We start from the raw sequence: 23,210 nt of genomic DNA, 5'->3' as shown, positions 1-23,210 counted from the left end.
CTTACTGTAGCTAAAGTTGCTAATTAGCTAAGGATCTAAAGTTGTTCCCAACTTTTTTTAAATTTAAATTTAACCTTCATTTAACTAGGCAAGTCAGTTAAGAACAAATTCTTATTTACAATGACGGCCTACCCCGGCCAAACCCTCCCTAACCCGGATGATGCTGGGCCAATTGTGTGGCGCCTTATGGTACTCTCTATCACAATACAGACTAGTATCAAACCCGGGTCTGTAGTGATGCCTCTAGCACTGCGATGCATTGCCTTAAACCGCTGCGCCACTCACAACATGCAAACTTTAAGTTGCTAGTCGTTTGCATCATAGGTTAGAGTTAGCATAAGGGTTCAACATACAAGAATTTCAAAGATTTTACTGAGATACAATTCATATAAGGAAATCAGTCAATTGAAATAAATTCATTCGGACCTAATCTATGGATTTCACATGACTGGGCAGTGGCGCAGCCATGTGTGGGCATAGGCCCAACCACTTGGGAGCCAGGCCCAGCCAATCAGAAGGAATTTTTCCCCACAAAAGGGTTTTATTACAGACAGAAATACCCTTTAGTTTTATCAGCTGTCCGGGTGGCTGGTCTCAGACGATCCCACAGGTGAAGAAGCAGGAAGTGGAGATCTAGGGCTGGTTACGTAGTCTGCGATTGTGAGGCCGGTTGGACGTACTGACAAATTCTCATAAACATTGAAGGCAGCTTATGGTAGAGAAATTAACATTACATTCTTTGGCAACAGCTCCGGTGGACATTCCTGCAGTCAGCATGCCAATTGTACACTCCTTGAAAATTTGAGACATCTTGGCCTCCCGAGTGGCGTAGCGGTCTAAGGCACTGCATCGCAATGCTTGAGGCATCACTACAGACCCGGGTTCGATCCCAGGCTGTGTCACAACCAGTCGTTGGCCCCATGTTGTCCGGGATAGAGCGCGGTTAGGCGGGTTATGTTTTGGAGGACGCATGACTCGACCATAGCCTCTCCCGAGCCAGTGGTGGAGTTGGAGCAATGAGACAAGATCGCAATTGGATATCCCACCCCCCAAAAATTGAGACATCTGGGGCATTGTGTTGTGACAAAACTGCACACTTTAGATTGTCCTTTTATTGTCCCCAGTACAAAGGTGTAATGATCATGCTGTTTAATCCGCTCCTTGATATGCCAAGCCTGTCAGGTGGATGGGCTATCTCGGCAAAGGACAAATACTCACTTACAGGAGTATTTGTCCTTTTTGTGCGTATGGAACATTTGTGTTCTTTTATTTCAGCTCATGAAACATGGTACCAACACTTTACAGGTTGTGTGTATATTTTTGTTCAGTATAGTTGCAAGATGTTATAGTTGTGGTTCGCTAAAGTTAGTCCCAGTGTGATTCTAACACCCATCCTCCCGGACCCACCTCCCTACTTTAGTTTCCGTCTTAACATTCTGTCTTAAGTAACCATACCATTTGTAACATCATGAATTGGAAGTACCCCAAAAAATGTGTACTATGCTACATCCCGTCGGAGCGACCAGGCTGGAATCATTCATTCATTCATTCATACAGATACACACAAGGAGCATCAGCAGAGAAGATTACAATGCAGAGACTGCAGAACATTTTCTGAATATATTATTTATTTTGTAGGTTACAAATGGCTAAATTCAACAAATAAATTACTAATCTTATGTTCCAAAAACCGCATACTACGTCAAACACATTTAACAACCACACACTATCAAAAAACATTGCATACGTAAAAGTAACAATAAGAAAAAAGTTAAGTGGTAACATTTAGAACAAAATGTAAAATGCCCTCTATGGCACACATGGTTGGCTTTATCGACTGTTTAGCTTGTAATGCGCAGATTAACCCATCTCTGATTGCATTGCTGACAGGAGTCCAGATCCTCACAGTTTAAAGCTTAGCTCGATTTGCGGACACTGACTTTCTTGCGGGTGTTCTCTGTACAGCGCTCCATGATGAGTTCAGGACTGGGCCGAGGGGGGATGATGGGAGCCCCTTTCAGCTCACCCCCTGGACTAGAGTCCGCTGTCTTTGGCATGTTGTCTGAAAAACAACACAATAAACCAGGCCTAAATTAATGAAAGTCAATCTATAGAGGTTAGGGAATTATGAAGGCCTTTTATTAGCAACGGTCATCTAAATAATTAAAATACAATTCTGATAAATCTAACATTTGGACATTGGATGAAGAGACTCCAAACTTTTAGAATTGTTTTAATCCATCAGATATTGACTGAATTATAGCACACAAGACATTGTACTGGGAGAGACAAATAATTAATGAAGTTCAGGCATGTAGGAATTCAGGTATTCAATTAATTGTAACATTTCACTTTGTCTTATAATGCACACATATATACATTTTCTTAGTATGAGGTAGTTTTAAATATTCTGAGATGAAATTTTAAAAAGTTGGGCCTCATTTGAATATACTGTTTGGCAACTTTAATAAATTAACATAAAGAGGTGGAATAGGGCTGCAACCACCCACGTTCCTCTGTCTAGGCTACCTTTAATTATACAACTGCGCTCAACTGCACTCTTTAGACTAGGGGTACTAAACTCAGCAAATAAAGAAATGTCCTCTCACTCTCAACTGCGTTTATTTTCAGCAAACTTAACATGTGTAAATATTTGTATGAACATAACAAGATTAAACAACAGACATAAACTGAACAAGTTCCACAGACATGTGTCACTGAACAAAGGGTGGGTCAAAATCAAAAGTAACTGTCAGTATCTGGAGTGACCACCAGCTGCATTAAGTACGGCAGTGCATCTCCTCATGAACTGCACCAGATTTGCCAGTTCTTGCTGTGAGATGTTACTCCACTCTTCCACCAAGGCACCTGCAAGTTTCCGGACATTTCCAGGAGGAAATGATCTCCACCCTCAGATCCAACAGTTCCCAGATGTGCTCAATGGGATTGAGAGCTGGGCTCTTCGCTGGCCTTGGCAGAACACTGACATTCCTGTCTTGCAGGAAATCCCGAAACAGTACGAGCAGTATGGCTGGTGGCATTGTCATGCTAGAGGGTCATGTCAGGATGAGCCTGCAGGAAGGTTACCACGAGGGAGGAGGATGTCTTCACTGTAACGCACAGCGTTGAGATTGCCTTCAATGACAACAAGCTCAGTCCGATGATGCTGTGAAACACCGCCGCAGACCATGATGGACCCTCCACCTCCAAATCGATCCCGCTCCAGATTACATGCCTCGGTGTCATGCTCATTCTTTTGACGATAAACGCGAACATCACCCCTGGTGAAACAAAACTGCGACTCGTCAGTGAAGAGCACTTTTTGCCTGTCCTGTCTGGTTCATCGGCGGTGGGTTTGTGCCCATAGGCGACGCTGTTGCGGACCTGCCTTACAACAGGCCTACAAGCCCTCAGTCCAGCCTCTCTCAGCCTATTGCGGACAGTCTGAGCACTGCGTTCCTGGTGTAACTCGGGCAGTTGTTGTTGCCATCCTGTACCTGTCCCACAGGTGTGATGTTCGGATGTACCGATCCTGTGCTGGTGTTGTTACACGTGGTCTGCCACTGCGAGGACGATCAGCTGTCCGTCCTTTCTCCCTGTAGTGCTGTCTTAGGCGTCTCACAGTGCGGACATGGCCATATCTGCAGATGAGCAGGGACCCTGGGCATCTTTCTTTTGGTGTTTTTTAGAGTCAGTAGAAAGGTCTCTTTAGTGTCCTAAGTTTTCATAACTGTGACCTTAATTGCCTACCGTTTGTATATATATACAAACGGTAGGCAATTAAGGTCAACTATTTCCTACTATTTCTTACTCTATTTCCTACTCTTGCGTGTCATATATATATATATGACATACGACACACAAGAGTAGGAAATAGTCGCAAGAGTAAAATGAAAGCAATCAATCCAGTGATATTTAAGTGAGTAGAATTTGCACCCCTCAAAACACAGGAAAAGCTAAATCCTCAGGTGGTCGGGGCATACGCATTGCTACTTTTATGGAGACTGCAATACACACAGAGTATACAAAACAATAAGAACACCTGCTCTTTCCATGACATAGACTGTCCAGGTAATTTCAGTTGAAAGCTATGATCCCTTATTGATGTCACTTGTTAAGTCCGCTTCAATCAGTGTAGATGAAGGGAAGGAGCCAAGGTAAAGGAGGATTTTTAAGCCTTGATATAATTGAGACATGGATTGTGTATGTGTGCCATTCAGAGGGTGAATGGGCAAGACAAAAGATTTTAGTGCCTATGAACAGGGTATGGTAGTAGGTGCCAGGTTCTTGTGTGAAGAACTCACACAACAGTTTCCCATGTGTATCAAGAATGGTCCACCACCCAAAGGACATCCAGCCAACTTGACACAACTGTGGGAAGCCTTGGAGTCAACATGGCAAGCATTCCTGTGGAACGCTTTCGGCACCCTGTAGAGTTCATGCCCCGACGAATTGAGGCTGATTTGAAGGCAAGGGGGTGGGGGAGGGGTGCAACTCAGTATTAGGAAGGTCTTCCTAATGTTTGGTATACTCAGTGTACATCTCCGGGATGGCCATTGCCGATACTGTTTGAAGCAGGGTCTCGGACGGGGTAGTATCTATCTTTCAAACACGTGGGATTATTAGATTGAGCTCAATCCAATTTATTTTATAAAGCCCTATTTACATCAGCAGTTGTCACAAAGTTCCTTACAGCTGAGCTGTAAAGGAGTGACTAGAGCAGAGCTTGCCTGTATCTATTGACAACAAACATACTGAACAAAAATATGAGCGCAACATGTAAAGCATAGGTCCCATGTTTCATGAGCTGAAAAAAAAAGATCCCAGAAATGTTCCATATACACTTTTTGTGCATTTCTCTCAAATTTGTTTACATCCCTGTTAGTGAGCATTTGTCCTTTGCCAATATAATCCATCCACCTGACAGGTGTGGCATATCAAGAAGCTGATTTAAACAGCATGATCATCACACAGGTGCACCTTGTCCTGGGGACAATAAAAGGCCACTCTAAATGTACAGTTTTGCCATACAACACAATGTCACAGATTTCTCAAGTTAAGGGCGCGTGCAGTTGGCATGCTGACTGCAGGAATGTCCAGCAGAGCTGTTGCCAGGGAATTTAATGTTAATTTCTCTACCATAATCCGCCTCCAACGTTGTTTAAGAGAATTCAGCAGTACATCCAACCAGCCTCACAACAGCAGACCATGTGTAATCATGCCAGCCCAGGACCTCCACATCTGGCTTCTTCACCTGTGGGATCGTCTGAGACCCTGATGAAACTGATAAAGCCCTTTTGTGGGGAAAAATTCATTCTGACTGGCTGGGCCTGGCTCTCCAGTGGGTGGGCCTTTGCCCTCCTAGACCCATCGATGGTTGCGCCCCTGCCCAGTCATGTGAAATCCATAGATTAGGGCCTAATTTATTTCAAGTGACTGATCCGGCCTCATCTGTGGCATTGTGTTGTGTGACAACTGCACATGTTAGAGTGGCCTTTTGTCCCCAGCACAAGGTGCACCTGTGTAATGATCATGCTCTTCAATCTGCTACTTGATATGCCACACCCGTCAGGTGAATGGGTTATCTTGGCAAAGGAGATGTACGCTCACTAACAGGGATGTAAACACATTTATGCACACAATTTGAGAGAAATAAGCTTTTCGTGCATATGCAACATTTCTGGGATGTTTTATTTTAGCTCATGAAATACTGGACCAACACTTAACATTGCGTTTATATTTTTGTTTAGTGTTTCATACTGAAACCCTCTGCTATTGACTATGTTGATGTTTTTTTATTTAGGATAATGTTTTACAACTTTGTCATTCTATTTTTAAATCTTATTCAATTATTTAATATATTTTGCATGTGATAAAGGCACACAGAGGGACAGAGATTATTAGACACCTGTGATAATCTGAAGTACCCAAAATGGCCACTAGATGTCTTGTTATAGATGACATAAAATCCTTGAACTGATACCAAAGTTCTAGTAGTTTACTGGTAAACTTGGAATGTTTTCAGTAATATACCCTCCCGTTGCAACCCTAGGTATACCTCTGTTATTCCAGTCCTGCAGCGGGGACTGTGTGGAGGCCTTGGACGTCTTCCTGGGCTGATTGGGCCGGCCACCCTTCTGCTGCAGGAAGCGGCGACTGTTCCTGCGGTACGTGTCCTGGCTGATGCGCTGGCGCCCTTTGCTGTGAATACTTTGTGCATTGCGGATTGTTGAACTGAAAGCCAAAAGGAAATGTGAAAAGAGGAAATGAGAAGTTAAAAGAAAACGTTAAAAAGAGAAGTATCAATAGAGGAAAGACTAGGTACTCGTCTGAGTTTTTATGCTCTCATAACTTTCTTTATCCATAGAGGAAGTCATTTCCTGAAGTTCGCAGTCCTACCGTCTGGGTGGGGGTGTCTGTCTTCTCATCACAAGCTCTTCCGACACCATCTCCTTCTTCTCTCCAGTTCTGTAGAGAAACATTGAGGGGAAGTGTCCCGTCTCCTCTCCTTTCCTATCCAAGACAATATGCACCCAACAAGCACTTAGAAACACTGTGTGTTTGTGGCTACATGATACAACAGTAGAAAATATGTAAGTTACTACTGATCCAAACAGCTGCCTGACTGTGGACTGACTTTCATAGAGACGAATAGATAGAGGGAAGAGTAGAAGAGTACAGAATCAGCCTACATACCTGACCACCCACCATCCATCCAGGAGCTTGTGAATGACCTCAATAGTTTCCCCCGTCTCAAGAGTCAGCTCATCATCTTGTGCTGCCTTGTAGGCTTTGGTGGTTATGTAGAGTTCTCCTGTGGGGACAAACACACATTGGAATTATGAGCTCGAAGTCAACGCTTGTCTACCACCTAGAGGAAAGACTTCCCTAACTTCTTAAAGTTTGTTTCGGATAAAGTTGATATTATACTATGTACACTGCGAACACAAAACTGAACAAATCTCCTGAGACCTCACTGAAAACAGTATCACGAATCAACAGATATTAGATAAAAATGTAAATGACTAAAATGTAGATAGTAAGGCTGGTAATTGCCAGGGACCTCGTGATAAGCTATTACCACGATACTTAGGTGCAGATACAATATGTATTGAGATTCTCACAATTCTATATGTATTGTGATTCAATACTGTGATTTCATTGCGATTCGATATTCCAAACATATTGTCACCATATGTCTGCTGCAGAGGAACAAGAGAGAACCATGAGAAAATAAGTTTTGCTCAATCATGGAAATAAAAGTGGCCCCCTATTTAAAAAGAAAATGGAAAACAGGCTATGAAAGAAAAACGAGTTTGGGTGCAGGTACAGCCAACTAGCGCAAAAATAATATTGCGATATTGTCAAAACTATACGATGTATCATCAAAAATAATATCCCGATATGTAACTATCGATCCCCCCATCACTAGTGACACCATTATCCTCCCTGGCTCTTATTTTAGCTGGAGCCCTGGCAAGTGGGGAGACTTGCCTGCGTAGTTGGGATCGGCTTCTTCCGACTCCTCTGGTCCATCCAGGGGCTCTAGGTAAGAGGCGGGCACCCAGCCCCGCTTGGTATCACACTGGCAGAACCACCAACCTGCCATGGTAGAGGGGTCAAAGGTCAAGTGAACACTAAGGTCATGTTCAGTAGGGAATGCAATGTTAAACGTTTTTAGGGGTAGGTCCAGATACTCTCTCCCTGTTTCAGTCTGTTGTCTTCTGTTTTGTGCCTATTGAACATCACCCAGGAGCAGCAATAGGTTGATCACCTTAGGGATCACCATGTATGTTGCATTCAGTGCACATTGTCACATGCACACTTTTGTGCCTATCATTTCATGCAAAATGTTCATGGTTCATGCTTGGTGCTGTCATCTAGTGTACACTGACTACAACACCCTGATATTACAACAACTACATTTTCAGATGGCTTTGCTCTTGACTGGGCCCATTCTTTGGGTCGACACTCACCATTTGGGCTTTTCTCCACAATCTCCACCAAGTCTCCAATATGCAGGGTGATCTCATACTTGGAGGTGTGGCTGTAGTCAGCAATCACCCTGTAGCTTTCCAATATGATGGGGCCAGAGATCTCTGAACAGACGACAAAAATTACACTCTTAAATCTTTACAGATCAGGACTATAGCACACGAGAGCCCATATTTGATTTGATTTGATATTCCCTCAAGTTTGGCTAGAAAAGTATGTCTATTAGTGGGTTAATAAAAAGGGTAAAGACAAGAGACAGGCTCTTACCAGAAGTGTTGTCTCTCGTCTTGTCATTGGACACCACAAAGGTCTCATTTCTTTTTAAACTACATAGGAAACATTGAGAACTCACTTATCAATCCAGAAGTAAAAAGTAATACAGGCTGAATTTCATTCCAGGAAGCTGTCCACTTCCCTAGTTCATTTCCATTTATGGATCTGATACAACAGGGTAGGCGTAAGCATAAGTTTCCGCCATATTGCTTTTCACCCATCCAGTCCTATCAGATCTGGGAAGGGGGTGAACGAGAGAAGAGGGAAGGGAACATCTTCCTGGAATGAAACAGGCTGCGTTCCAACTCCTTACCCTTCTCCAGGGGTGTGTTCAGTATGACAGAACGGTGTACAATGTTTAATTCAATGGAAAGCTGGTGGGAGGAGCTATAGGAGGAACGGTTCGATGTAAATGTGTTTGATGCTATTCCATTTATTCCATTCCAGCTATTACAATTAGCCCATCCTCATATAGCTCTGTCCACCAGCCTCCTCTGGTTCACTCCTCCGCATGCATTTAAAAGCAATGGATTGGTGCATTCATGGCTGGAGGGAGTTGCCACCATATTCCTCATACCAGTCAATTATTTTTAAATCCATAATGGCGAGTGTACGAGTACATATTTCTCGTGTAGCTCAGTTGGTAGAGCATGGCGCTTGCAGTGGCAGGTTTGATTCCCACGGGGGACCAGTACAAAAGTATTAAAATGTATGCACTACTGTAATTTGCTCTGAATAAGAGTGGCGACTAAAATGTAAATGTATGGAGAAGGGTAGAGAATCAGAATGTAGCTACAGTGTAGTGAGACTGCTTGTAGTTGTACTGACGGGTGTTGAGCGGGTGGGTTCTCGTCCTCCGGCCGGACCTTGAAGAGGCTGCGTACCAGCTGGCTGCGGGAGATCTTGGGGGGCAGGTTGATGAGAGAACTGCAATATTCAGCCAGAGTGCTCTGCCTGGTCTCTGTGCTCTTTTGGTTGTCCAACCACTTTGGCGCTGAGGAAAGGAGGGACCAAAGGGAATGAGGGACCAAAGTAAAGGGAGAAAACAGAGATCCTCAATTCCTTCTAATGGAATATTAAAAACTGAATACTACAGTGGTGGATGTAGATGTTACATGTTTATCTGTGAAAAACATTATTTAGCACGAAAACAAAACTAACATAAGGACTTTCCCTCAACAGGGCTCAAGTTTAACGTTGTGTTGATGCAACATGGGGAAGTAGAAGTTCCAAACAAATCTCATGCGGTTTGTCTGCAATTTATCAGGTTTGTCTGCAACTTCTGCTTTCCCATGTTGCATCAACACAACCTTAATAACCACTTGAGCCCTGTTGAGGGAAAGTCCTTGTGTTAGTTCGTTTTGTTTTCGTGCTAAATAATATGGTTTGGATCACAAGTGGTCACAGCCTTCGGATTAAAAACATGCTGCCTTTAGGGAGAAATGAAAATGTTTGATAAAATCCAAAGTGTAAAATATGTAATATGCCTGTGTTAAACATACAGAATCACTACCCATCAGTTTAAAAGTGTAAAGTAGAGGTCTTCACGGTCCAAAAAGTTGGACCTGTTCCAAAATGGGCCTGGGGCTTTCCCACCCAGATCCTACATGCATAAATAAAAAATGTAAATACAGATCCATTCCAAATGGACGCAAAGAAAACGAGACCCGTTCCGTATAGACCTGGTCAGATCTAGACCCAGTCTGATCCGAATGTGGGAAGCAGCAGAAAATTCATTTAAGCTCTTTTATTAACTGGAGCTGATAAAGCGTGAGAGGATGTAGAGAGGTGCCGCTCTAGCAGGCGGGGGAGGGGCCGTACTATGAGCAAGTGACATTTGCAGCAGGGAGGTATTGACCAAAACCAACCAAGCCGACTCGCACTATCAGATCCGACCCAGAACCATGATTTCATTTAGAATTAGTTATGGTTTACTGATTAGAATTGTTTAAAAAACGAGAAGTACATTTGTCACATCTGGATTGCAGCAGCAGGTGTTTCCTTACACAAAGCATTGACTGAGAAAAAACACAAACACGCTACCTATTTTTGTCTGTTCACCCAAGTGCATTCATCACTTACCTGTATACTTTTTAATGTTTTCAAATGAAGCAAAAAGGCAAAGAAGTGATTCCTCATAAAACCCAAATAAAAAAAGGACCATGATTTTGGGGATCTTCACAAAATGTAACCCATAGAAGTCCTTTTGGAGGGAGGATTGTTGACATATATTTGACATTAGATTCTAAAAGCATAACACAGAAATAATTAATAAACTTTAATCATATTTATGACATTTTGGCCTTACCCAGGCCTCCTTTAAGACTCCATAATGCTACAAAACAAAAATGGGTGTCATATGAAGCTTTACCACGCTTGCTCTGTAACATGAGTAGCATTTTGATTACAGTAAGTTTTTGTATTTTTAAATAAATGTATGAATATTAAAATATAAAACATGAATATTGAAAATATACCATTTTTTATATGGCGAATCTGTCAATATATTGTTGAACATAACATACGGGCATATCAAAGAGTGGGATCTCTGCTAGTTTTAAAGTTATGGCCCATTTTTTCCCAGAGATATTGGCATAGTATAATTTTCAACAATATATTGAAAAATCATTCCCCCAAAAATTGTTTTATTTGTCAATATTTATATATATTTTTTTTATTGAAATTGAAATACTACTTATATTACAGAGCAAGCAGTAAAACTTCATATGACACCAATGTTTGCCTTGTAGCACCTATTTATGAAACACTAGGGAATCTTAAATGAGGCCTGGGTAAGGCCAACAATGTCATAAATATGCCAACATTGATCATTTATTTCTCATATGCTTTTAGATACAAATGTCAAATACATGTCAACAATCCTTTCTCCAAATCCCTATTCTATGGATTACATTGTGAAAATCATGATTTTTTTGCCTGGGTTTCGTGAGGAATCACTCAAAGGACACTAGGATTACAACATCACTTCTATAGTAAATTGCCGAGACATCAATACTTTCTTTAACCATGATTTTCCACCTAGGTGCTCAAAGTGCTTGACATAGTAAGGTGGAAACTCACCTCATCCACATGCTGATGGTGAAATGGAATGACCTGTCTGAGAAGTTGATCTATAGAGGGTATCCGGAGATCTACACCTTTCACATGTGTAGCTGCCTCACACAACTTAATAACCTGCAGGCAACCAGTGCCAGAACGCTAACCACACATCAGCTATCATGGTGGAGGGGTAAGCCGTAGAGCAGATACATGTCCTCACCTGGTAGTACAGGGATGATCCTGTCTTTCTTATTGATGTCACCCGCCTCAATGGGGAACATCTCCTTCAGGGATTTCTATAACCCAGACACATTATCAACTGACTGCAGATCAGTGGGGGTAGTAGGAAGGCAGGCATTCAAAAGCATTTACACAATTTCCATATTTCTTACTTTTTGCCTTCAGATTATTAAGTTGTGTGAGGCAGCTACTCACGTGAAAGGTGTAGATCTCCGGATACCCTCTATAGATCAACTTCTCAGACAGGTCATTCCATTTCACCATCAGCATGTAGACCTTCAGATAAAGTAGTCAAAAACATAAGTGAAGAACTCCAATCAAATGCTCATCAGAAATTACTTTTGCTGAATGAAAAATGTCACCAAATCAATTTAATGTTAACAAATATACCTGGTCATTAAATATTTTTAAGCATTCTCTTTTGAGAATCTCCATTGAGCATTATTTTTTAGTCTATGACCAGGCTTAACCTGTGTCTGTGAAACAACCACAAGTACTGCATGAACCTCCAATGAACCACTGTGTATTTTGGTCAACAATGGTAGTCTCAAACTCACATAGTGCTGGCTGGGGAAGAAGCGTTTCTCAAAGCCCAGCAACTCCACATGCCTGACATAGATTTCCTCCATTGTGAGATGCAGAAGAGTGATAATCAAGAGTGCTGGGTGAAAAGGGAAGATGGCTTTATAGCAACAGAGTGAGCTCAGAAAGCAGCCACCCCCTGTAGGAGGTCTTCCCTCAACAGATACCTTGGGATCCTCACGTAGCTATCACTCTGGTCTTTTACTGAGAAACGGTAATAACTTCTATTGCACAGATCCTATTTATTGCCATCATCCATGAGTTCATTGGGTCAATTCATAATGTCAGTATTTTTTTTTCTATGCGTCATGCGTGAGATTTCAGAGTTCATTCAAGGCCATCATCTCAAATATACTTCAGTTAAGTTATAAAGCTGTTATAGTCAAGAATACAGTGCATTTCACAACAGCTTTTTATTGATTTATCTCACAGAGATAACAAATGTTGATTCAAAGAAATAAACAGATCAGATCTCTGAAGATATTGTTGTTGTTATAGATCTACTCAGTAGAAATTAAGTTATATGCATCACTTATCAGGGTAATGTACATACATTTAACACTAACAAGGATTTTCATGATATAGAAACATGGCAAGTTTATACAGAGGGGTGACTGACTCTTGGAGCTAAACAAATATATGTGCTTCTGATCAATGTTAAAATAACATTCAATCTAAAAATAACAGTTAATACAGCATCCATAGATCATAGCTGACTACGCCATAGGAGAGGCTAGGGGGGAATACAATTCAGATCATTGAACCAAATGCAGAGGAAGATATAACTAGGAGGAATGAATCAGAGGGTCATAGTAGCACATACTTTACTTCTACTTTCTTCAGTGTTGTTCACAGCAACCTTGCTGCCACAAATGTTGGGTTTCACCGGGACTTTTACAACGCTGAACGTCAGCAAGGTTTGCGATTTCAAAAAGTTTCATAATTTGGTAAAAAGGAACAAAAAACGGTTTAGAAACCCGAACAAATTCATATTGGCTGTGTGTGCTTCCTCTTTCCAATAATAGTTTTATTGTTCTGTTAATGATAGCCTAGGCTGGATTCTGTAGAGAGTAACTGTAAACAAAAACGGTTTACACAGGATGCAGCAGAATGTTAACTTCAAAAGAAAGACACAAAAACAGCATATGTTTTACTGTCCTAGTGGGGACCTAAAATTGATTTCCATTCAAAAATCATATTTTTCCCTAACCCCATAACACTAACTGTAAACCTAAGTTTAAAATAGCCTTTGTTCTCGTGGGGATGTGGGAAATGTCCCCAAGAGGGAAAATGTTCCTTGTTTTTACTATCCTTTCAGGGACTTTTGGGGATTTACGGTACCCACGAGGACAACAAAATAACAATGACAAATAACAGATTACTAGCTGGTGAACCAAAATAAATGAAGAAAAAAATAAAAAACCATCATGCAACCTCATTCCTTTTTGCATTCCTGTGATGACCACGTTGTAAAGTAAATTGCCAAGCCATCCCCAACCCCTATGACCCATGGGTTACCTGTGACACATAACCACTATGAATTAGTCACCGGCAGTCCACAAAGCACAAAAGACAAACCAAACAGCAGTTGTTTCAATGAACAAATAAAGTTTCATATGTAAGATGGATAAATAAGAGAGCAGAATTATTGTTTATTATTTGTGCCCTGGACCTATAAGAGCTCTGTCACTTCCCACGAGCCGGGTTGTGACAAACTCTCACTCATTCTTGTGTTTAATAAATATATTGTATAGTGTGTGTGTGGCAGGCTTACAATGATGGCAAAAAAATATGTTTGAGAGTGCGCTGACCCTGGTGCTAGAGGGGGTACGCAGCAGGAGGTTGAATGTTTGAAGGGATACGGGACTATAAAAAGTTTGGGAACCACTGCTCTATATCATTGAATATATTGTCTAATCCAGGGATGGGCAATTCCAGTCCTCGTGGACCAGAATGGTGTCACTTTTTCCAAATGCCAAGCAAACACATTTGATTAAACTAATTGCATTCTAAACTAAAGAGCATGATTAGTTGATTATTGGAGTCAGGTGTGTTAGCTGGGGCAAAAGTGTGACAACAATCAGGCCCCCGAGGACTGGAGTTGCCCATCCCTGGTCTAATCCAGGGTTTCCCAATACTCTCTTTGGGCCCCCCCAGAGACGTTTAACATTTTGGTTTTAACCCTACACAGGCACACCTGATGCAATTATGCAAAGTCTTGATGATTAGTTGACTAATTGAATCAGGTGTGCCAGTTTAGAGTTAAAACTAAAATGTGAAACATCTAATCTACACAGTGTACAAAACATTAGGAACACCTGCTCTCTCCTTGACCTAAAAATAGGGGTGTCAAACGCATTCCATGGAGGGCCTAGTATCTGCTAGTTTTTGTTTTTTCCTTTGAATTAAAACATAGACAACCATCTGAGGGGAGTTCCTTACTAACCAGTGACCTTATTTCAATCAATCAAATAAAAGGGTGGCAGGGGAAAAAACAGACAGTTGCCCCCCCCTAAATCAGCATAGATGACGGGAATGAGGCAGGTTAAAGAAGGATTTTTTTAGCCTTGCGACACGGTTTGTGTGCCATTCAGAGGGTGAATGGGCAAGACAAATGATTTAAGTGCTTTGGTAGTAGGTGCCAGGGGCACCAGTTTGAGTGTCAAGAACTGCAACACTGCTGGGTTTTTCACACTCAACAGTTTCCTGTGTGTATCAAGAATGGTCCACCATCCAAAGGACATCCAGCCAACTTGACACAACTGTGGAAGTATTGGAGTCAACATTGGCCAGCATCCCTGTGGAACGCTTTTGACACCTTGTAGTCTGTACCCCGACAAGTTGTGGCTGTTCTGAGGACAAAACGGGGTGCAACTCAATATTAGGAAGGTGTTCCTCTGTTTTCTACACTCAGTGTTTAGTCTATAGCAGGGGTATTCAACACTTACCCTACGAGGGCCGGAGCCTGCTGCTTTTCTTTCTCCTAATTTAAATTATTTTTACCCCCTTTTTTCGTAGTATCAAATTGTTAGTAGTTACTGTCTTGTCTCATCACTACAACTCCCGTACGGGCTCGTGAAAGACGAAGGCCGAGAGTCATGCGTCCGCCGAAACCCAACCAAGCCGCACTGCTTCTTAACTTCTTGGTGACGGGGCATGCAAATTAAACTGCCTGCTACTCATCCCCAGAAGATGGGGAGGGGGGGGGCACTAACTTCGAGGTCCAGAGTTGAGTTTGAGGGGTCTATAAATTGAGGTATGAAAATTGAAGTGCAGAACATTAATTAGAACTCTTTAACACATTGTCTTCAGTCAGATGGTGTTATTCTAATATGACAAGTGTCTCCAGGAGCCATATCTAACTTAAGACAATGCAGTGTCCCTGTCACTGCTCTGGGGCCTTGGGATTCCCTTTGACCTGAGCGACAAGAGCCGCCTGGTGGCCATCCAACATCACTCCAACAACATCACCGTGAGCTCCACTGCTGCTAAAATAAACTGCAAACCTTTTTCTTAATGTATTTTCTAATCTTTCCAATAACGGACTATGCCGTGTTCTGGTTCTCCCAAGATCTGTCCAATCTTGCCTCCAATAAATATTTCAATACTGGTATTCGAAGTGGAATTGATTTAAAAATCTATTTGTATTACATTTAGAGAATGCAGACTTGATAATGCAGCAAATTGCTGATACAAGATGACTTAATCAGTTGTGTTACTGTTGCAATCCAAAATTATCTATAAATAAATGTAGAAACGACGCACAAGTATTTAAAGGGACCCCATGTTTTTGTATTGACATAATTTAGGTGTCCTAATTCAGACCTCTGTCCACACAAGCTTTTAAGTATATGTCTAGTATTTTCTACTTGTGTATTTTCAGGATTTCTACTCCTCCTTTCTCATTCAGACTGAGCCAAAGTCTCCCCCTTTCTTTCATGTCTTTTTATGTGAGCTTTCAAGTTTCCTAATTGAGTAAAACATTTACAACAGACACCGCACTGGAAAGGTTTGTCACCAGTGTGTACTCTCTGGTGCACCTTCAGACTCCCTGCAGTAGAGAAAACCTTCCCACAGTCAGAGCAGGGGTAAGGCACTCCGCCAATATGTTTTGCCTTATGAGCTAGTAAGTTTGCTAACTGAGAGAAACTGGAGTCACATTGATTGCACTGGAAAGGTTTCTCTCCGGTGTGCCGTCTTTGGTGAACTTGCAAGGATGCCAATTGAGCAAACCTTTTACCACACGTGGAGCAGCTGTACGGCTTCTCGCCGGTATGGATTCTCTGGTGTACTTTTAGGTGAGCTATCTGAGTGAACCGCTTCCCACACTCAGAGCAGTCATAAGGCCTCTCCCCAGTGTGTGTTCTCTCGTGGGCCCTCAAGTGTGCCAACTGAGTGAAAGTCATTGGACAGTTTATGCACGGATGAGGGCCGGGAGGCCCATTTGGACGACCTCTTCCAGTGCCAGGAGGCTCATTTGGACAACATCTCCCTCGTCCACAATTTCCCCGTGCCACAGACTGAGAAGAAGTCTTTCCGTCTGAGTAAGGGCCCTCTCCAGTCTGTTCTTCATGTTGTGGTTCCAAGTCATTTGACTGAACAGAATACTTTCCACAATCAGATATTAACGTTGTTGCTTCAGAAACTTCTTCAGAAATCTCTTGTATGTAGTCAATTGACGCTGAGGCATAATCCCCCATGTAAATATTGGATAGGTGTTCACCTGTGTAAGAAGTACAAGGTTGTGTTCAAATTAACTGGACAAAGTGTAACCAACCTCATGAAAAAATGGAGCCTGGCACTCACTGATCATTTGCACTGTTTAGACACAATCAAACATGCTCTGACTGACACTAGAGAAAACATGTAGGCTACACCTATACACAAAGTTGTCCAACTATTGGTTTCTGGAATAAACACAGCCTTGATGTGGCACAACAATAGATGACGGAACACTCAGTAGTAACTTACCAAAAGTGGCCGTGTCTCCAACCTCCACATCAACAGCTACAGCTAGTAGAAATGGAACACATCAACTGACTGGACAAAGTAACTAAGAGTTGAAAAATGTACAGCAGTGTTTTTCTCAAAACTGGCACTTACGTGGAAATATGACGATAAACCCATCATGCACTGGTTCAATAGTCTCCACTTGTTTGACAGTCATGTTTGTTGATTCTGTTTGGGGGCAGTCTTCCGGCCTCACAGTCCCCATGTTAAGGGCATGCAGAGCCTCAATGCACCCCCTTTGGATTTTGCAACAGTCCACTAGTGTCAAAGATTCTTTCGTCAGTACGCCCTGGGCTGGACCGTGGCTGTCAGGACCACAGGAGTTGACCTGGTCTGAAAATCAAACAAGGCATGTCTCACTCTGTGTGCAAATTATGCTAGCCTGATCATTAGCTTCGATAATAATTTCTGCGCCAGCTAACGTTACCTAGTAAGCGAGCTAACCCCTACAGCTACGCCTAGCATTGCTTCTGTGTGGATTGGATCGATGTAATATGGGAGCTAGCTAACAAGTTTCATCTTGCTCTAATATGCCAGGTGGAATTGTTGCCAAAACTATACCAACTCAGATCTCCGTAAGTACCTAAAGGGCTTGGGATTGATTCCTTGAAAATCACTGTCTGTAGCAGTACGTATGTTTAGCTAAACTGTCCCTTTGTTGTTTAATTTAGCCAGGTTGCCTAGTTACTCACATAATACATTGTCGGAGTTTTGCATACTAGCTAGGTGAACGTGTTTCACCAACATTAAATTAAAATTAGGTACACCTATGAGTTATCAATTGCACGTCTAAATAGACCCTAAACATCAACCAACACGCTCCATAAACCCGCACATTCCGCTTCCGTATCTGTGTTGGTTGGAGGACTTCCGGTCCGAAATGTTCTTCTGAACGTCAAAATAAAAGTCCTGATAATATTATTGAAACTTAAATAAATCATTACTTGCTAACGGCAGTCAAACTTTTAAGGGCATAAACATGTGTTGTATAATTACCCAATCTGATATTAAATAATATAGGCCTACCGATTTATTGAATATTAAACCATGACTGCGGTGCTTAGTTCAACTAACCTAACCCCATCATAACCCAAAATGAAAGGATATTTTACTAAAATTTTTGTGAACGTCTTGAAGCAACCTCAAGGGCCGACTGAGCCCCCTTGTTACTGGCTCAACAGTAGGTCTTTTGCCAAGATAACCAAACCACTTTCGCTATAGCGTGAATTCGGCAAGAGTGGGACATCATATAAACTGGGACAGCTTAATCCTGATGCATAGCCACGGGAAGATGTTTGAGGGTGTTTTTTTGTGTGCCCTACAGACAGCTATATCAGTCTGCTAATACAGGACTAGTAAGGGCCCAGCACACTACTTTTGTGAATAATTATTTTAGGGGGTGCTGCAGGACCCTCAGCACCCCTATGTCCCATGACTATGTCCTGACACTTTTATTTATTGGTCTGACAAGAGAATCTAAACTATTGTTACTAATGGTGCTTTCAAGACAACTTGGATTTAAAAATTTTAAAAACAAGGTCAAATCATGTCAGTGATCTCCAGGTCGGAAAGTCGGAAAGTCGGAGCTCTAGAAAGATGCCACATTCGTTTTTTGTTTGATTAGGAAACATCTTGAGGATTTCAGAAATGTACAGTATGTGTTGGGCTAACATGTTGGATCAAGCATCAAATCAAATGTATTTATAAAGCCCTTCTTACATCAGCTGGTATCTCAAAGTGCTGTACAGAAACCCAGCCTAAAACCCCAAACAGCAAGCAATGCAGGTGTAGAAGCACGGAGGCTAAGAAAAACTCCCTAGAAAGGCCAGAACCTCGGAAGAAAGAGAGGAACCAGGCTAAGAGGGGTGGCCAGTCCTCTTCTTGCTGTGCCAGGTGGAGATTATAACAGAACATGGCCAAGATGTTCAAATGTTCATAAATGACCAGCATGGTCGAATAATAATAATCACAGTAGTTGTCGAGGGTGCAGCAAGTCAGCACCTCAGGCGTAAATGTCAGTTGGCTTTTCATAGCCGATCATTCAGAGTATCTCTACCACTCCTGCTGTCTCTAGCGAGTTGAAAACAGCAGGTCTGGGACAGGTAGCATGTCCGGTGAACAGGTCAGGGTTCCATAGCCGCAGGCAGAACAGTTGAAACTGGTGCAGCAGCACGGCCAGGTGGACTGGGGATAGCAAGGAGTCATCATGCCAGGTAGTCCTGAGGCATGGTCCTAGGGCTCAGGTCCTCCGAGAGAGAAAGAAAGAATTAGAGAGAGCATACTTAAATTCACACAGGACACCGGATAAGACAGGAGAAATACTGCAGATATAAAAGACTGACCCTAGCCCCCCGACACATAAACTACTGCAGCAAAAATACTGGCGGCTGAGACAGGAGGGGTCAGGAGACACTGTGGCCCCATCCGATGAAAACCCCCGGACAGGGCCAAACAGTCAGGATATAACCCCACCCACTTTGCCAAAGCACAGCTCCCACACCACTAGACGGATATCTTCAACCACCAACTTACCATCCTGAGAAAAGGCTGAGTATAGCCCACAAAGATCTCCGCCACGGCACAACCCAAGGAGGGGCTCCAACCCAGACAGGAAGACCACGTCAGTGACTCAACCCACTCAAGTGAGTCCTACGGACGGCATGGTAGAGCACCAGTAAGCCAGTGACTCAGCCCCTGTAATAGGGTTAGAGGCAGAGAATCCCAGTGGAGAGAGGGGAACCGGCCAGGCAGAGACAGCAAGGGCGGTTCATTGCTCCAGTGCCTTTCCGTTCACTTTGCTCCAGTGCCTTTCCGTGACTACACTCAATCATAGGACCTACTGAAGAGATGAGTCTTCAATAAATACTTAAATGTTGAGACCGAGTCTGCGTCTCTCACATGGGTAAGCAGACCATTCCATAAAAATTTAGTTCTATAGGAGAAAGCCCTGCCTCCAGCTGTTTGCTTAGAAATTCTAGGGACAATTAGGAGGCCTGCGTCTTGTGACCGTAGCGTACGTGTAGCTATGTACGGCAGGACCAAATCGGAAAGATAGGTAGGAGCAAGCCCATGTAATGCTTTGTAGGTTAGCAGTAAAACCTTGAAATCAGCCCTTCCCTTAACAGGAAGCCAGTGTAGAGAGGCCAGCACTGGAGTAATATGATCACATTTTTGGGTTCTAGTCAAGATTCTAGCAGCCATGTTTAGCACTAGCTGAAGTTTATTTAGTGCTTTATCCGGGTAGCCGGAAAGTAGAGCATTGCAGTAGTCTAACCTAGAAGTGACAAAAGCATGGATTCCTTTTCCTGCGTCATTTTTGGACAGAAAGTTTCTGATTTTTGCAATGTTACGTAGATGGAAAAAAAGCTGTCCTTGAAACAGTCTTGATGTGTTCGTCAAAAGAGAGATCAGGGTCCAGCGTAACACCGAGGTCCTTCACAGTTTTATTTGTGACAACTGTACAAACATCAAGATTAATTGTCAGATTCAACAGAAGATCCCATGTCTGCACGGTTCACTCCTGAAAGTTGCTCATGCCTGCAGCCTTCGGACACGGTTGATGGCCATAAGCGGGTGCCATCCAAATTCCCTCATCAATGTAGTGAAGTCAGGAGGACTTTAAATTTTATCATCTCACAAAATGGCTAGACCTTCATCTAATAGGAATAAGGCAGGAGCCATTGGCCCTTCATTAGTACCTGACTATACCAGTGGAGGCTGCTGAGGGGAGGACGGCTCATAATAATGACTGCATTGGAGTCAATGGAATGGCATCAAACACATGGAAACCATGTGTTTGATGTTTTTGATACCATTCCACTCCAGCCATTACCATGAACTCCCCCATTAAGGTGCTACCAACCTCCTGTGGACTATACTATATATAAGACTGGGACGTTTAACACTATGTGGACCATTAGGCTGAAGAAAACACAATAGGATAAACAATAGTTGTGACAGTACACAGATAAACCTGGTCAAACTGGTTTCCCTCTATTGTTCCCAGGCAGCACCTTGTCCCTGATTCGCGGATGTCCAGGTCAATTCTAGTTATTCCAGCGCTCCCATTCCATATAATGTTGCGTTCACACGAGTCTCACCTGTTCAGCACGGCAATGAGGACAATGTTCATCTTCTTTGGAATGCTTTTCACCCTTTCAAATGCAGGTATGTTATGATTTTGATATTTTTTAATGAACCTTTATTTAACTAGGCAAGTCAGTGAAAAACAAATTATTATTTACAATGACGACCTACCCCGGCCAAACCCTAACGACACTGGGCCAATTGTGCACTGCCCCATCACAGCCTTTTATGATATAGCCTGGAATTGAACCAGGGTCTGTTGTGACACATTTACATTTCTATAAGATTGAATATTCAGTTTGTCAAAACCTTTCTGACTTAGAAATTGTAACACACAAAGTCACAATTATGTCAGAATTTGATCGAACATATCCTCATCTTAAACATTTGGAAAAAAAACAGTGCATTACTGTATCTTTTGGGAAGTTTTTTTAAGCAACACTGATGATTCATTATTCATAACATGTGGTTATTCCTTTTCCAAATTGTTGCTTACTCTAGAATTCCAAGTGAGCCTTCTGAAAGAGTCAGATGGAGTTGTAACAGGCAGGTTTGCTGACTCTTTACTTTTGAGCCTGCCTCCATGTGCTTTGGCAACACAGAGTGTGACTTTGGAGTACAACAACACCGACACCAACGAGAGCAGTGAGTGTTCCTTTTGGCCTTTTGTCTCCTAATATAAATGTGATTATGGGAGGAATCTTGCATAACTCTCCATTCAATTGCTAAAACCAATTATTTTGGTTTCCAAATATTATTTTGGTAACAATAGACAATGGTCATTTCGAAAATACTAAACCAGTGATATTTTTTCATTGTTTTCATTAGTAATATTTATAGTACCGGGGTACGAATGTCTCCTTACACAGAAACTTTGGTCAATATATTCAAAGTGCTCCCCTGTCGGTTCAGAAGGGACATCATCTCAACCATTGAAAATAATGGCCAGTTCACTACCAGCAGAAACCTGGGTTATCAAGTGACAAATCTCACCACTGGCTCAACATACAGGTAGATAGAGCTATTTTCCCCTTACATTTTCATCGTCCTGTATTTATCTTTTTTTCCCTCAAGATTTTTGACCACAATTAAATAGCTGTTCTATTTATTTCAAGGCTTCAGTATGTGGTAGGGGCAGAGAAGAGCAACATTCTGGAGGTCTCTACAAGACAAGGTATTTGAAGACAGTAGTACCCATTGTCTTTCTATGTCATTCTACTAACCTTTATATCTGGAGTCTGTATTCACCACCGTCACATACAGGTTTCTGACTCCAGTTGCAAGTAAACAAAACCTGAAACATAGTTTTTGTATGCTCTTTATTTCAGTCAAAGACCCCAACCAAATAGACTCTGGCCTGCCAGCACGCAGTGGAGCCATGGTGGTCATCACTGTCATACTGTCTGTTTCCATGTTCATTTTGCTGGTAGCCCTCATTGTCACTGTTGCCCATTCCCTTGGTGGGGATTAAAACACATCTATAAAGTCTGAATTTCACATTTATAATAGATTTGATATGGATACATTTATACTTCATATGCAAACACGCATATACAAACACTTCATATGCAAACACGCACACTGCACATTATTTAATGATACAGTACCTTTGAACAATATTCTATGAAGAATCTGTTTCCAGAACTTTATAGTACATTTAAAACCTTGCATTATAGTGTTTAATGCAGTTTCAACTGCTGTCTATAGTGTTAGCTTATTTGGAGTATGACTGAATTCAAATGGTTTGAAAAGTGAATTGTATTTTTGTTAATCATACTAAGAATCCCACTTAATTATTAATTGATTGTCATAAATTACAAAGGCTGATGGATTATTATAACACCATTCACATGTTGAATATGAAATGTTTGTTTTACTGCGCCGCTTAGTTTTGACAGATTATATATGATATCTATGTGGAAGCAAAAATTAAACAACATTCCAATGTTACATTTCATTATTAT

The 23,210-nt window shown here is 42.0% G+C and overlaps 2 protein-coding genes across 3 annotated transcripts; one reads left to right on the top strand and one right to left on the bottom strand.

The window, feature by feature from the left end:
- Positions 1 to 1,606: 1,606 nt before the first annotated feature.
- ncf1 (neutrophil cytosolic factor 1) lies at positions 1,607 to 17,386 on the bottom strand. The gene is made up of 13 exons (XM_024393620.2): positions 17,254 to 17,386; positions 17,122 to 17,163; positions 12,126 to 12,229; positions 11,764 to 11,844; positions 11,549 to 11,624; positions 9,097 to 9,262; positions 8,263 to 8,321; positions 7,977 to 8,099; positions 7,495 to 7,602; positions 6,697 to 6,814; positions 6,400 to 6,513; positions 6,059 to 6,234; positions 1,607 to 2,062 (listed from the first exon to the last, which is right to left on the bottom strand). Exons 1-13 carry the CDS (start codon positions 17,363 to 17,365, stop codon positions 1,917 to 1,919), a joined length of 1,425 nt encoding a protein of 474 aa, XP_024249388.1. The 5' UTR covers positions 17,366 to 17,386; the 3' UTR covers positions 1,607 to 1,916.
- zgc:194948 (uncharacterized protein LOC796981 homolog) lies at positions 17,383 to 23,196 on the top strand. 2 transcript variants are annotated; one of them, XM_042309010.1, is made up of 6 exons: positions 17,383 to 17,509; positions 21,167 to 21,327; positions 21,748 to 21,891; positions 22,140 to 22,257; positions 22,362 to 22,420; positions 22,575 to 23,196. In XM_042309010.1, exons 1-6 carry the CDS (start codon positions 17,388 to 17,390, stop codon positions 22,715 to 22,717), a joined length of 747 nt encoding a protein of 248 aa, XP_042164944.1. In that variant the 5' UTR covers positions 17,383 to 17,387; the 3' UTR covers positions 22,718 to 23,196. The 2 variants fall into 2 exon arrangements, with proteins under 2 accessions (XP_042164944.1, XP_042164943.1); XM_042309009.1 differs by having other exon boundaries at positions 22,116 to 22,257.
- Positions 23,197 to 23,210: the final 14 nt, after the last annotated feature.

The sequence above is a fragment of the Oncorhynchus tshawytscha genome, linkage group LG30 (genome assembly GCF_018296145.1).
Source record: "Oncorhynchus tshawytscha isolate Ot180627B linkage group LG30, Otsh_v2.0, whole genome shotgun sequence".
Lineage (NCBI taxonomy): Eukaryota > Metazoa > Chordata > Actinopteri > Salmoniformes > Salmonidae > Oncorhynchus > Oncorhynchus tshawytscha.
Note: the sequence above shows the minus strand (reverse complement) of the source record. Positions and strands in the feature narration are given on the sequence as shown.